The 14,736-nt window shown below is 37.9% G+C and overlaps 2 protein-coding genes, 1 non-coding gene and 1 pseudogene across 6 annotated transcripts in view; 2 read left to right on the forward strand and 2 right to left on the reverse strand.

Moving 5' to 3' along the window:
• LOC135688331 (tRNA pseudouridine(38/39) synthase) overlaps positions 1–14,736 on the reverse strand; it is a 31,723-nt gene that overhangs the window by 3,610 nt on the left and 13,377 nt on the right. For 2 of the 4 annotated variants that reach the window (XM_065205148.2, XM_065205147.2), the window contains exons 7-13: positions 14,624–14,684; positions 10,484–10,543; positions 5,755–5,831; positions 5,379–5,511; positions 4,984–5,047; positions 4,707–4,766; positions 4,520–4,577 (exon numbers count right to left, since the gene is read on the reverse strand). In XM_065205148.2, coding sequence (XP_065061220.2) covers positions 4,520–4,577; positions 4,707–4,766; positions 4,984–5,047; positions 5,379–5,511; positions 5,755–5,831; positions 10,484–10,543; positions 14,624–14,684 — 513 coding nt within the window. Of the gene's footprint in view, positions 1–4,005; positions 4,141–4,519; positions 4,578–4,706; positions 4,767–4,983; positions 5,048–5,378; positions 5,512–5,754; positions 5,832–10,483; positions 10,544–14,623; positions 14,685–14,736 lie in introns of those variants that run through there. The other 2 variants (XM_065205149.2, XM_089113901.1) reach the window with 2 other exon arrangements.
• Positions 285–2,307, forward strand: LOC148958030 (uncharacterized; annotated as a pseudogene).
• LOC148958031 (uncharacterized) lies at positions 3,229–3,981 on the reverse strand. The gene is made up of 2 exons (XM_089114185.1): positions 3,611–3,981; positions 3,229–3,562 (listed from the first exon to the last, which is right to left on the reverse strand). Exons 1-2 carry the CDS (start codon positions 3,979–3,981, stop codon positions 3,229–3,231), a joined length of 705 nt encoding a protein of 234 aa, XP_088970311.1.
• On the forward strand, positions 11,335–14,627 carry LOC135688330 (uncharacterized). Its single transcript, XR_016144950.1, has 2 exons — positions 11,335–11,434; positions 12,054–14,627. It is a non-coding gene; the product is annotated as an uncharacterized LOC135688330 (transcript).

A 14,736-nucleotide genomic window follows, 5' to 3' on the forward strand; every position in this document is an offset into this window, starting at 1 on the left:
AGTTATCCATCTTTCTAATCGTAAATAGCAATATAGTGCGATTGACTGATATTTGCAATGATTTGAAGAGCGCGCCGATTGCCGTGTTGTTGTTAACTACAAGTACCAGAATGCACTGCGCTCCGAGCGAATAAGGAAAACGGTGAATTAGGATAGATCTTTCAGCGATTCGGACAACAATGCATTGGGGTCGTAGTGGCGGCCATGTTGGTAGACCTCCGCAACAACTGGTAGTCAAAACAATCGAGTGAACATCGAAGCGCAATGGTTTCTTTTACACAGAGATGGCAAAATACGTCCAAACAATGAGCCAAGAAGCTAAGAAACGCTATGCTGAAAAAACAGCAGTTATTGGAGGGCAAGATCCTTGTTCAATACCAACTTCCTCGTGGAAGGGCGAGCCTGCCGGTGTCATATGCGTTTCGGTAACCTTATGCATTTTGGTCCGGGTATACAAACGCACGACAATTTTGGTTAGGCAAAAACGTACCCATGAACTTAAACAATAGGGTACCAAAACGAATAGTGGAATTTATCATGCAAAACGGTCCGGGTATACAAACGAATGACAATTTTGGTTATGCAAAAACGTACCCAAGCATTCAAACAATAGGGTACCAAAACGAATAGTGGAATTTAGCATGCGAACCGGTTGAATATTCTGGTTCATATTGTTCAGAATGTAAAGAACAATTGAACTATTTTTATAAAAGGAATGCAAATAAGAAGCGGTGCTGTGAATTCCGTTGTTAAGTTTATGCAAAAAAGTACAACATAAATGGCGACTCCAAACTATGCGTGATTGACAAGTGTAAATATTGAACTCTTAAAAACGTGTCAAAACATCGCACAATGATGAAGTCACATGATCTGAAACACATTGCGTTTCACAATGTTACACTTTTACTATGGTACCAAAACGCATATTACACCGGCTTTCCCCCGCTTACATACATCGATATGGTGAAATAACTCGCCCTTGGCCGAAACCCATGCTACTCAATGCAAGATTTTAAAAACTTCAATAGTCTAGGCTCATACGATCGTTTCCTTCCTGGTTTGGTCCGGAAAGTTGAGGTGTTTAAGTTTGATTGTGTTGTCACTAGGCCGATTTCATGCTATGTTGTACGAGCGAAGGGAACCATAGCCAACGATTAAGCGAAGCACCATTAAAGCCCTGGTTTGTCTTCAGAAGATGGATCCGTTGTTGCTGCACATTGTACATGCATGGCTGGACTTGGAGAAACATGTTCTCACGTTGCCTATTCAATGTTTTATGTGGAAGCTGCTGTTCGAATGCGTGAAAAGCAAACCGTGACAGGAGTAGCTGCTTACTGGAAGTTACCTTCAGCTACGTCTCAAGTTGAGTATGCCCCTATCAAAAAGATCAATTTCACATCTTCAAACAGCTTGAAGAAAAGACTTGAAAGAAAGGTTAAAAATTGCAATGAACCATCTGGTCCAGATCAAGCACCGAGCGGTTAGTCAGAGAACGTTACTGATAAAGCAAGTGGTGGACATTTCTCGAAGTTTCTGGAAGAAATTTCCAAAGCAAAGCCTGCATTTTTGTCTGTTCATCCATTCTTTGCTGATGGATATATTCCTGGAACAGTTAAAAAGCAATTCCTATCTCTTCTTACTGAGCTTTATGATCCCACTGCTGAAACATTGTTGTTTGAAGATATATTACAGAGGTGTAAACTTGAAGCTGATAAAATCACAGTTACATAAGATCAAGTAAAAGCAGTGGAAAAAGAAACAAGGGAACAGACAGCTTCCAAAGCTTGGTTTTCCTTCAGAGCTGGCAGGATTACAGCATCAAAGATCAAAGCTGCTGTATCAACACCTTGTGACAAACCATCTCTCAGCTTAATCGAGGCAATTTATAACTGCTGCAACAAGATGACAATGACAATGAGGAAGCTGCTCGGCAAGAATTTATAAAGTAGCAATAAAAAAAGACATAATTCCCTTATTGCGAGAAAAATGTGGTCTTTGTTAAGCAGTGTAAGCGCCTATCTAGGAGCTACACCTGATGGATTGGTTGAATGCTCATGAAATGGATGTGTGCCACGTTGCCTTGAAATAAGATTTCCGTTCAAAATTTGCAATGAAACTTTGAAAGATCCTCTTAAGGACTCTTTTCTAGAAGTAACAAAAGAGGGGCTACAGTTGAAAAGGAGTCATCAATATTACCATCGAGTACAAGCACAGATGGCCCTCACAAATACTAAAGTTTGTGACTTCTTTGTTTGGACCACAGTTAGTTCCCACCTTGAGCAGATTAGCTTTGATAGAGAGTTTTAGAATCAACAAAAAACAAGATGTAAAGCCCTTTTTGAAGACGCTATATTGCCAGAATTGGTAGGAAAGTATTTCAGCTGATTGCCTGTTTATTATAAATAACCAGACATTGTTGCTGAAGAACACAAATACTAACAAATTGTTATGTGCATGTGTATACATAGAGACTTGAAAACTTTAACAAACGATAAAACAAATCTGGAACAAACATGTACTTTTCTAGACTATATTTATTTTGCAGTTCATTGAAGGAGATTTTCTAAAGTTTTTCCTATATAAAAGCCCCTTTATATCATAGTTTGTTCATAGAAATTGTAAACCAGAAATGCTTGGAGGTCTCCACTTTTACTTAAGGTCTTTTACTTTAAGTGTCAATGATGCTAAAATCTGACCCATTTGTATTTTGCATGTTATTGTATTTTGCATAGATAATCACAAATCATATTAACCTTTTTGATGAATTTTGCCTATGCAAAATATGTTCATTAAAGTTGGTATAAGTTTTCCTATCTTTGACAACTACAGCCTTTTAATGGCCATTTCAAAAGATTGCCGCTCCCCCTATCCATGTGTTGAAATAATCAACTTAAAATAAAGAAATATTTTTGCCAAAACAATAGTTAACATGCTTTAATCAAATGGTACAACCGATTGGCATAAATTAGTTAGTGCATAAGCTGCAGTCACTATTTTGTCCAAGACAGGTTTCTCCTGGCCAGTCTTTGTGATCAAAGATTAATTGGTATTGTACTTTGTAGCATAGTTTATTTTTGTCCTAGCAATCCAATTATCCTTTCAACATGAATGCGAAAATTTGCTTGACACTTGTTCTTCTTCGCCACTCAACTGTTTTTCCCCCTTGTAAATGTAGGTATATACAACTTTGCACTTTTCATGCATAAAACTCCATCAATATCAAATCCTCTATCTGCTAAAACAACATCTGGCAATAAATTGTTCAAAAAATTTGAATGAATTGGTACGAATTGAACGAATTGCTCTTCCTCCCCATCCATCTGGTAAAAATGAGATAGAACCTTGTGGAGTAATTCTAATTAAAAACTTAACAGCATTACTATGCTTGTAATTGGGCCATGTTTGAGCCCTTGCATATAAGTTTGATGGGCGCTCTATAAAAACTTCAAAACAGTCGATGATTGAAACAACTTTTAAACCAAATTTGAATAATGCAGAATTTTGTCGTTCTGTTATTCCAGGGGCAACCAAATTGGCAACATGATGTCCTTTGAAGGCAGACCTGTATAAAAGGTAACTTTAGTTTGATCCTCTAAATTGCTTTCATCTGAAAAAATCTTTGCTGACCGTCATCCTCTTTGCACGATCATATCTACTTTGTACCAAGTCAGTCTCAGCTGTGGCCCCAAACCTTTCATAACCCAAGTTCTTCGTAGGAACCCAGTTGGGATTATTTTCATCAAACAATGAAGCTGGCTTTCCACTTTTGAAATGGGTGCTGCACACTCTCCAGCCATCAACCTTTTTCCAAGAAGCATCCTCTTTATTAATTGCTGCAAACCACAGTCGCCTTCGAAGTTCGCATAATTCTTGTGCTCTGGGTCCTTCGTTCTTTATCAATGCTGGTATTCGGAAAAAGCTCAAGTTTAATCCTTTTCTTTGCTTATTACTACAGGAAACTATACAGCATAATGTAGGCATGACTTTCTTGTATTTGTCGGCAAAGCAGTGGACGGAACGGAGATGCGAAGTGGTAGTGAAGTCACGGTTCGTATGGTTTGACTACCAGTTGTTGCGGAGGTCTACCAACATGGCCGCTACTACGACTGCAATGCATTGTTATCCAAATCGCAAAAAGATCTATTGGGAAAATACTTCAGTTTGCAATGTTTGCGCTCCTTCGTGTCATCTGGTGAATAGCCTATATCTTATCCTATATCTTATCATCAACATCGATTTAGGGGGAAGGGGGCAGAAGCAGTAAACTTCTTTTCATGAAAGGAATGAAAGATATCAAATGCAGCGTAAATAGCCGGGTGTTCCAAATACTTTTAGCAGGCATTGTACTTTAAAGCGACATTCTAGACTGTGTTAATCTTAACTATGTATAATCATGTTCAATTTTTAGGCTGAAAGTACCGAATACCGATCTAGATTAAAAAATTTGCTGGCTATAACAGAGTATTAAGTGGGTATAACAAACGTCATTTTGAAATATAAATGCTGAAGACAAAATTACCTAACAGCTGCATCGGTCCAACGGTTTCGAAAACTTCTAGTAGTACTTTCCAGTTGATCTACGATTGAATAACACTTTTAATAAGAAAGAAGAAAATTAATTTCAGTAAACGACGGAAATGCAACAGCAAATTTATACATTAGTTTGTCTTTATTTTCTACAGAAATCGAGTAATGAGGTTCCATACCTGTTTCGAATATCCAGTTGATTTTATCAAATGTGCAATCATACAAAACTAGAGGGACTTCTGTAGAGCAAAAGACAATTCATGTTATCACATACTTTTATAATTATGCTACCACAATCTTAAATTTAAAGTAGAGGCATCCTGTTGGCTTCTCTTCACCTCAAAGCCTGAAAAATTGTTATCTTAGAAGAAGTATGTTGATAGAGCAAAAAAGGTAAGTGATACAAAAGCCATGAAAAGTTTTTCATCGAAGGTCGTAGGAAAATGGAAAGACTACCTGAAGCCATAGAATACTGTGGCTTTTTGGGACAAAACTCGACATCCAAAAGACGGTCAATAACCTGCATTGAGGAGAAAATTAAACACTAATTGGCACTACCAGCATCGAGCAGAGAACCAAATATGCATTTACCAATAAATGAATTACATCTATCATTATTTCAAACTTTTAAACGTAATTAGATTACATTTAAAAACAGTGAACTTGAGCTAGAAGCATATAGCGAAAAGAGTGCTTTTACCACAGATGAATTGCAACACTAGGTTTTAAAAGCACAATACAAGACGAGTGCTTCTAGAGAAGAGTAATACTCAATGACAGAAACGAAATCAAAGGAATTAATAAGTCCTGATGCTGTGTTAGATGCTTTCAAACAAGTTCACGAAACTGACCTCACTACTCTCTAAACGAAGTCCTATTAGAAATAATACAGAGACCATGCATCGCACTTGGTGCCAAAGAAATGCCATTCCACATATAGTAATCTCAAACATTTGGTCTTCTTTGTCAGTTGTAACGCGGGCTCTTAAATTGGAAGCAAAGGAAATATAATAAGGGACAAAAGTAGAACTTCTTATACAACAATACATATTTATCGGCTATTCTACTTTTCTGCTAAGCAACATGAAACTAGTTTGGGATAAATAATCTAAAATTCTGGCTCTCTGGAAAGTACCTACAAATTACGGAAAAAAGGTATATCTCTTTGTCTTCAACGTATATCAATAAAGGCGCATTTTCCTAAACAATCTTAATTCGTAGCCTTACCCATTCTCATCACAGGCGGAAATATTAATTGATTCAATTTTTCTGACAAAATGATTCACATTATTTCCAACATCGACCTGAAAGCAAAGGATTGGCTGATCAATTAAGAAGGAAAAACAAGCAATAATGTATCAAATTTCATAAAATATTCAATTTAGTTCATGAATCATGTTTTGATTTTCTATAAAGGGTCGCTCTTCCATATCAGCTGAGCTGGCCCTTCAACAAAAACATTGGTATTTGCATTTGTTTCTGGTGACGAAAACGTGAAGAAGGCATGAAAACAGCGGAAAAGTTGCATACTTCAGGACTTTTCGTCTGACAATAGATATCAATGTGTGAAACGAAAGGAATGTGAAAGGAAAAAAAGACGGGTTTGATAGGTTCTTTTGCTATTTACCAATCAGCGACCGCTTACCTCTCACCTAGTTAGAGCATTCAAGAGGGAAAACAAACTCTTTCTGTCTACCAAGTCGGGATCCATTGTTCTTATGTAAACAGATTCCAAAACTCCTAAGGCCTGGTTTAAATGTGTGAAGCAAGAGCTGAACCAAGCAAGCGCAGTTAAAATATTTTGGATGAAGCAAGGAATGAAGCAAAATGTGAAGTATACCGTCCACACACACGCAAGCAAATTAATCAAATCTGACGTAAAAGCATAGTTTTCCTCGATCGGCTTCAGGCAAATCATACATAACGAGGTGGTCTATGATATAAATCTAATTGGACGAAGGAGTTTTACTTTCATTAGGATACTTGTAGACCAGGTTAATTTGGAGGTAGGTGTCACCTGAAAGCAAAGAAATTGCTGTGGTTATTTTCAAGTACCCACATACGTTGGGGTTCAGATAAGTGATGGTGAACAGTGAACAATGAACAGTGAACAGTGACCTGCTGGGACCTAAGAGGTGAAAGCGGGGGTTGATGTCTCTGCGGAGGAGAAAGTGGAATATTTCCTTTTGGATACAACACAAGTTACATTATTTGCTTCACAATAGTAGGTAAGGCCATTATTGAGTACCTAAAAAAAATTTGGCACTCTTTTCTGGCCACCCTCCTTGAGAATGTTCGATCCTTCAGGTGGTTTGATCCTTCAGTTGGGCTTCCTAGTAGATAGATCATAGTTGGGGTGAATGAGGATTCTGTTGTCAGAGTGAAAAAGAGCTTTACGCTTAGAGCGTTATAGGAACGCTAATATGTTGCAAGAGATGCCGTTGTTCCTATCTTTATCCTTTGACATTCCACCGCTGATGCTACTTCGACGAATCTTATTTAACTTGCAGAGAACACGGAGCCAGTGAGAGAGACAGTGTATTGCTGTATAACTTTGATCTGATCTGATCTGATCTGATCTGATCTGATCTGATCTGATCTGATCTGATCTGATCTGATCTGATCTGATCTGATCTGATCTGATCTGAACTGAACTGAACTGAACTGAACTGAACTGAACTGAACTGATCTGATCTGAACTGAACTGAACTGAACTGAACTGAACTGAACTGAACTGAACTGAACTGAACTGAACTGAACTGAACTGAACTGAACTGAACTGAACTGAACTGAACTGAACTGAACTGATCTGATCTGAACTGAACTGAACTGAACTGAACTGAACTTGACTTACGTACATACAAATTAACATACATATATACAGGAATCAAATTGCTGACTAAGGATGAGTTTGGATGATGTAATGGAGAAGGAAAGATCTAGACTTGGGGAGAAATCAGTATGACATAGATGTGTGACATGTGTACAATGGTGAGGGAATGTCCTGTGCTAGGTGATGCCGTGAATGACGTAAGTGGATGTCATGGTGATGGATTATCCATTAAGAAGTAGGAATATGGCCTATTTTACAATATGAAATCGCTACAATAGCTCCCCCCTTAGAATGCAAGCGGTTGTGAAGCATTCGATACATAAGGGAAAAGAACTAAGTATTAACTTAAATATTGTAAATAGATGAATTAGAATATTGCGAATTGCGATAAAAAATTAAGTGTTCGAAATTTAAATGTCCAACTGTTTTAAATACGATGAGAGTTTGTGACGTAGCCGGTGTTTCCTTCTGTTCGTGATTTGGGAGAATTGTGTGAAGTTTTTTCGTTGGATGACCAGGAACCAGTTTGTTGAGGAGGTATTAAGCGATGTTGTTGCGTGGAGGCACTACGGTGAGACGAGTGCTGCGATGCGTTTGAGGGCACTACGGTGAGTCGAGTGCTGCGATGCGTTCAGGGCACTTCGGTGAGTCGAGTGCTGCGATGTGTTGATTGTTTGCCAAGGTTTTATGAATAGGATGACCAAGAACCTTCGAGAAGTTGGATGTGGAAAACTGGAGAGTTCCGTGGTGTTGATGCTGCCAAGATGCATGTGGCGAATTGTGCATAAATTATCAACAATAAAAGAAACATAATGTATACCTCGACAGCTAAGACCACGCAGAACAACATCGCCCCTACCGCCTCCTGACAGGCCGAGCGGCACCCGAGAAACAACCAAACCCCCAAGGAGGGCAGCCCCTGCAAGAATGCAGCCTGCAACCCACCATAGCGGACAGCAGAGCCACCTTTAAATATAATCTAAATTTACAATATAACTTTTACATAATCAAAAATTCCAAAACTTAATATCCTTTTTAGAATATTTTACAGATAGGGACTTTTTTGTATGCAATGGTAAGTCTCTCCAAAGGTTTTGTCCTAGGAAGCTTACCTTTTCTTACCCATAGGCTGTAGTCCTAGGTTTACTTGCATATATGTTGTTCGTAACTCTTAAGTTATAATGCATTTCTCTCTGCACGAAAATTTCTTTCATAAAAGGGGGATTTAGATTCATCGTTGTTCGGTAAATTCCGGTGACAAGCAACTGCAGATTTCGTTCATGAATGGAGATTGAATTATCTGTAATTAACAGTTCTTCAAAACTGGAGGCCTGATCTTGATACGCTATTCGTAGTGCTCTTCCGTGAATGTGATTAATTTTTGCGTAAACATGTTTATCATGAAACATCCAAATCAACGGACAGTAGCTAAACTGAGACATTATAAAGGCTCTCGTGACCATTTTCGTTTTTCTTTGGGCAAATACAGTGAGACCCTTGCAAAAGCATGTAGTTTCTGGCTTGCCTTCATACAAACCGTGTTTAAATGTCGCTTAAAATTGAGCTTTTGGTCAATTACAACGCCTAACAATTTTTCTTCTTTGCTCTCTTTAATGACGGAGGGGCCAACATTCATTGAGATTTCTGTGTCTTTTAACCAAATACTGGGAGGTGGCATTTTTCTTCATTCAATTTCATGAAATTTTCTGCAAACCAATTGCTTAGTTTAACAGTGTCAATTTCTAGCCTTAAGGAAACCCCCTTTAACTCGAAGAGAAAAGTAAATTGTCGTATCATCTGCATAATTATAGATTTCAGTCTCATTCAAGAAAAGGAAAATATCATTGATAAATTTATTAAACAAGAGAGGCCCTAGAACTGATCCTTGAGGGACGCCTAATTTCATTTCTTTCCAAGAGCTGAATGAGCCATTTACTTTGACTCCTTGCCTTCTACCTTCTACGTTAGATAGCTATGCACCATTTGTAGGCATTTGTACTTAAACGGTATGCATTCAATTTAGCAAGCAAAAGTTCGTGGTTGAGATAATCAAAAGCCGTGGATAAGTTCATTAAGACTGCTCCGACAAAGCCTTTGTTGTCTAAGGTTTTCTTACAAGTCTCCACCAATTTTAGCAAAGCATGCTGGGTATTGTAACTCTGTCGATGGCCACAAATTTTAGGTGAGAGAAACTTGTTCTCAAAAGGTAACACTTTATTAGCCAAAAGTCTTTCGAAAACTTTGGAGACAGACGGTAATACTGTTATTGGTCTATAATTTTTTTATGAAATGAGTCACTAATTTTAAAAAAGCGCGCTAACATTCATTTCATCAGGGAAAAAGTTTCCATCCACACTTTTATTGAAGAGGTCTAGCAGGTAGGAGGCAACTATGTAAACATTATCTTAGCGGGAATACTACCAATAGACGAAGCCTTCTTAGCATCGAGGTTATCAACTTGCTCAAGAACCTCTGCAACTGAGGCCTACCTAAAGTTGAAAACCTCAACATTTTTGTCAAAATAATACTAGGATGAGAGCGGTATTTTTCGATGGCAGCAGTGACTGGATCTGAAATCTCATCACCAGTTTATACATTTTCTTTATTGTCTGCAATATTCAAGGATTTAGTGATATTACTGAAATAGTCATTCAATATATAGCCTGAGTTCGCAGACAGAACGAGTTCGCTTTCTATCTTTGACACTTCAACCACATGAGAGGTAAGCCCTCACTGATTGGTCGAACTATTGTCAAGCCAAGGACCGATTGATCTGTAGGGCACAACCCTGGTCATTAAACCATCCTCGCACAATAAAAACTTCAATTTAGATTATCAAAAGAATTTGGAAAGCTATTAATTGAATCCATCTATAAAATATTCTCAACAAACTTATGAGCTTATAAACATTAACAACAATTACTAGCTTTCAAAGAACAACACCGTCCCTTAACAGTATTTTTACATATCTATACAGTTAGGATGTCTGCTTTGATTCAGCTGAAAGGCTATTATACAGTTTTTCACCTCTATAGAAAAAACTCTATGATAATTTCGATCATAAAAATAACAGCGTGAAGAGGAATAATTTCAAAAATTCAGATTAGAACAACTGGAAATTACCTTGCAGAAATTTCGAAAATCGTGCTCACCAAGAAGCTTATCCGAGGCTTTCTGCATAGCCTAAAGTGTAAAAAAACAAAGTTACAAAATGATAGATTTGAAAATCATTAACTCATTGTTCGATAGCAACATACTTTACTTCACGGTCAGTGGTTTTCTTTACTCAAAAAAATAAAATTTTTAAGTTCCCAGCTGAGCATTTATAAAGTTTTTGATAACGTAATTTGCCCCAATGACTAGGCAAATGGCCCTCAAGGCTGAAGAACTCAGCGAATTGTCGCACATTTCCCTTGAGTAGGAAGTTAAACCTTACACATACACTGAAATGCGTTTGACTAGTCGCATGATCAGTACCACGTTAACCGATCTTTTAATTAACGTACAAGAGTCGTTGGAAATGTTGTACTTTGAAATTCTCAGAATTCTGTTTGCTTACCCCATATCTCGGTACGATTTGAGACCACATGTGGCTGAGAAGCTTTTTCGCTGAATAATCTTTATCATAATTTTATACTTGAATTTAAATAGGTTTCCAGTAATTGATTTGTCGTTTTTACTTCATTTACAAAAGCTTAAAAAGTGGCTATATCCACTGCCAATGGCAGACTGGCCCAGGAAGTTTCCCGGTGGGCCCTGCCAAAAGATGACTTTATAATGGAAGTGGCCCTTTATGAAAAGTGCTATTTCAACGGGCCCGAGCCCTAAGAATCAATCAAGAAAATTTATAGACCAATACGGTCAAACTAAGAAGTATAAGATCCTGTACCCTTGGTACCCTAAGCCTCTAAAAATCGAGTCGAACAGTTATAAAGAGGTTTAGTAGGTAAAATTGAAACAAAAACAACTAAAAGATGTTGAAAAAGAGGACAAACAAAGAATGGAAAAGAAGAAAGGAGAAAAAGAGTAGAAACTACCAGCTGGCAACAGCCTCAATGCAAGATTGGATATTAGGTGCAAGTCATCAGCCAGAAACCCCTGAGGGACATTTCAAGGCTTTTTTTGGCATGGTCGTTTCTCATGGACAGCCTGCGCAACCTTTAATCAAGCGACACTGTTGCTAACAGAAGACGACAAATACGAAAAATATATCATTTTACAAAATGTAGCTTTTGCCATAGGGTACTCATTGCAGGGCTCAACATCTTGCGCTTGAATATTCATTCTAAAACTTTGCAAGACCTGATGCAAGCCGAAACTATGGAGTATAATTATTAGACCAAATGCAAGACCAAATGCAAGCCAAAACTATGGAGTATGATCATAACAACATGTTAATGAACATAGCCTGGGATTTTCTGTGGTTTCAAATTGACCAAGGTTCCCGTTATTTTCCCGGTAAGAAATATCATTCCAGTCCCCCCCCCCCCTGTCTACTGCAGTACCAAACAATATTTAGATTTATAATGCCGTAGCAGAACAGGCATAAAATACTTTATTGCCGTATGGTTCTTCGTTTATTTGTCATGGGGAATAATTCAGGACAAAATGTTCTATCAATAAATCAATCAAGTCACTTCCATTCATCAGTCATGCCAACCAATCAGGCAATGAGTCTGTCATACCATACCAGTCAATCAATCAATCAATCAATCAATCAATCAATCAATCAATCAATCAATCAATCAATCAATCAATCAATCAATCAATCAATCAATCAATCAATCAATTATTACTAAAGCTACGTTACATACAAAAGGTGCAGCTGGTCCCTCTGGAATGAATGCTGATGGATGGCGGAGAATTCTAGTATCCAAAAATTTTGGAAAGACGGGTGAGGAACTGAAAACAGCTTTAGCAAAATTCACACGCATACTGAGCACAAGAGATATCAACAAAGGCTCGATTGAAGCATTTGTTTCCTGTCGCTTGGTCCCTCTTGACAAGAATCCTGGAGTTCGACCAATCGGTATTGGAGAAGTATTGAGAAGGATCATTGGAAAATCAATTATCCGTGTCATTAAGCCTGATATACTCGAGAGTGGAGGATCTCTACAGTTATGCACTGGATTACCTTCAGGCTGCGAGGCTGCTGTACATGCAATGAAAGATATATTTGAAGAGGAAGAAACTGATGGCCTGCTTCTAGTGGATGCATCAAATGCCTTTAATAGCTTAAATAGAGAGGCACTATTGCATAACATAAAATATATATGTCCTCCAATGGCTCAATATGTAAATAACTGCTATGGAAAACCATCTCGTCTCTTTATCACAGGAGGTAAAGAAATACCATCTGCCGAAGGAACGACCCAAGGCGATCCATTTGCTATGCCTGTTTATGCAATTGGAGTTATGCCACTTCTATCATTGATAAAATCAGCTGAAAGCAAGGTAAAGCATGCAGCTTATGCAGATGATCTTGGTGGTGCAGGGACGTTACTTCACTTAAAATCGTGGTGGGAAAATGTTCTGCACTATGGTCCTTTGATTGGTTATCATCCCAATGCATCAAAATCATGGTTGGTAGTGAAAGAAGAGAACTATGAGCAAGCTTGCAAGATCTTTGGCAACACTCAGATCAATATCACAACATCAGGACGAAAATACTTGGGTTCATATATAGGGACGGCCAATGATAAATCAGAATATGCAAACAAAGTAGTGAATGGCTGGATTGAAGAGTTAAAAGTACTATGTAGAATAGCACGCTCAGAGCCGCATGCAGCATAAACTTGTTTTGTTAGTGGATTTCGTCATAGAATAACTTATTTAACTAGAGTCATCCCTGATTTTTGCAAAGCAATTAAACTGCTCGATGCTTACATAAATGAACAGTTTTTACCGGTGCTAACTGAAGGCTATCACTGCTCCGAAATTGAGCGAAAACTAATCAGTCTTCCGGTACGTCTTGGAGGACTTGGTATACCAATAATTTCTGAGATAGCTCATCAAGAATATGCTTTTTCAAAGAGAGTGACCAGTCAGTTATCAATGAATATCAAGCAACAAGCAACTGAATTAAGGCTTAACAACAATGAAATGAAGAAAACGAAGATTGAAATTGCCCATGAAAGAACAAAATCGCATGAGGAGAAACTTGCACTGCTAAGAGAATCTATGACACTCGATCAACGCAAAGCAAACGAGCTGTCTTGTATGAAAGGTGCGTCTTCATGGCTCACTTCTCTTCCTTTGAAGGCTGAAAATTTTGTTCTCAACAAGCGTGAATTCCACGACGCAATCCGATTAAGATATAGATGGCATCTAAAGTTCATGCCAACTATTTGTGTATGCGGAAAACACTTTTCCGTTGACCATGCGATGTCTTGTCAAAAAGGTGGATACATTCATCATCGACACAATGAAGTACGTGATCTACTCGGCAAGTTAGCAACAGAAATTTCAAATGATGTTAGAATTGAGCCACCTCTACAACATCTCAGTGGTGAAAATCTCCCAAGAAATTCCAACATATCAGAAGAGGCAAGGCTTGACATCAGCATACGTGGCTTCTGGCAGAAGGAACAAAGTGCATTTTTTGATGTAAGGGTATTCAACCCATTCGCACCGTCATACCGAAACCAGAAACTAAACAACACTTTTGCAGGGAATGAAAGAGAGAAGAAACGCGCGTACAGTCAAAGAGTTTTACAAGTTGAGCATGGTTGTTTTACGCCATTGATTTTCGCTCACAGTGGTGGTTCAAGTAGAGAAACTGAAAAGTTTATATCAGTTTTATCAACGAAGATATCAGAGAAACGTGATCTGTCAATTTCACTGGTTACCAATTGGATTCGTACCAAGCTGTCATTTGCACTACTTCGAAGTGCCATACTGTGCATACGCGGTTCCAGAAATAGGCAAACAAAAGTTCAAGTGGACACAGCCAACATAGAAATTGTACAAACAATATCCCGGATTGATTAGTTAAAATTGTTGGGAAAAATAAAAAGATTCAAGTTTTTCAAGTTTTGTTCTAAACATGTGTGAACCGGCGGCCTTTCGGTATATAAACAGCGCCAAATGTTGAATCATTGATGAGAAAAAAAAAAATCAATCAATCAATCAATCAATCAATCAAATAAAAGTCTTAGTTGCATCTATTTACCGCAGTTGGATGAATGCTCTTATGATTGGTTTGCAGATACTTTTGCAAGAATTAAAAAAATTGAAAAAAAGACCTCGTAAGTGCTTGCTCACCTCTATATCAAGACTTGATAAAGGAAAAAAATATTTATATGTTCGAGTACAGCAATTGAATCTAAAAGGAAAGGAAGCAAAATAATTGAATAGGAGCTTTAAAACAACAAGTC

The sequence above is a fragment of the Rhopilema esculentum genome, chromosome 19 (assembly GCF_057945365.1).
Source record: "Rhopilema esculentum isolate cy_ngs chromosome 19, ASM5794536v1, whole genome shotgun sequence".
NCBI classification, from domain to species: Eukaryota; Metazoa; Cnidaria; class Scyphozoa; order Rhizostomeae; family Rhizostomatidae; genus Rhopilema; species Rhopilema esculentum.

What these genes read in the sequence shown, in the direction of transcription:
- LOC148958031 (XM_089114185.1), bottom strand. Translation starts at nt 3,981, where the DNA reads ATGCCTACATTATGCTGTATAGTTTCCTGTAGTAATAAGCAAAGAAAA. An exon ending in ACGGTCAGCAAAGATTTTTT is followed by an intron (nt 3,563 to 3,610) that starts CAGATGAAAGCA and finishes CCTTTTATACAG; the next exon opens with GTCTGCCTTCAAAGGACATC.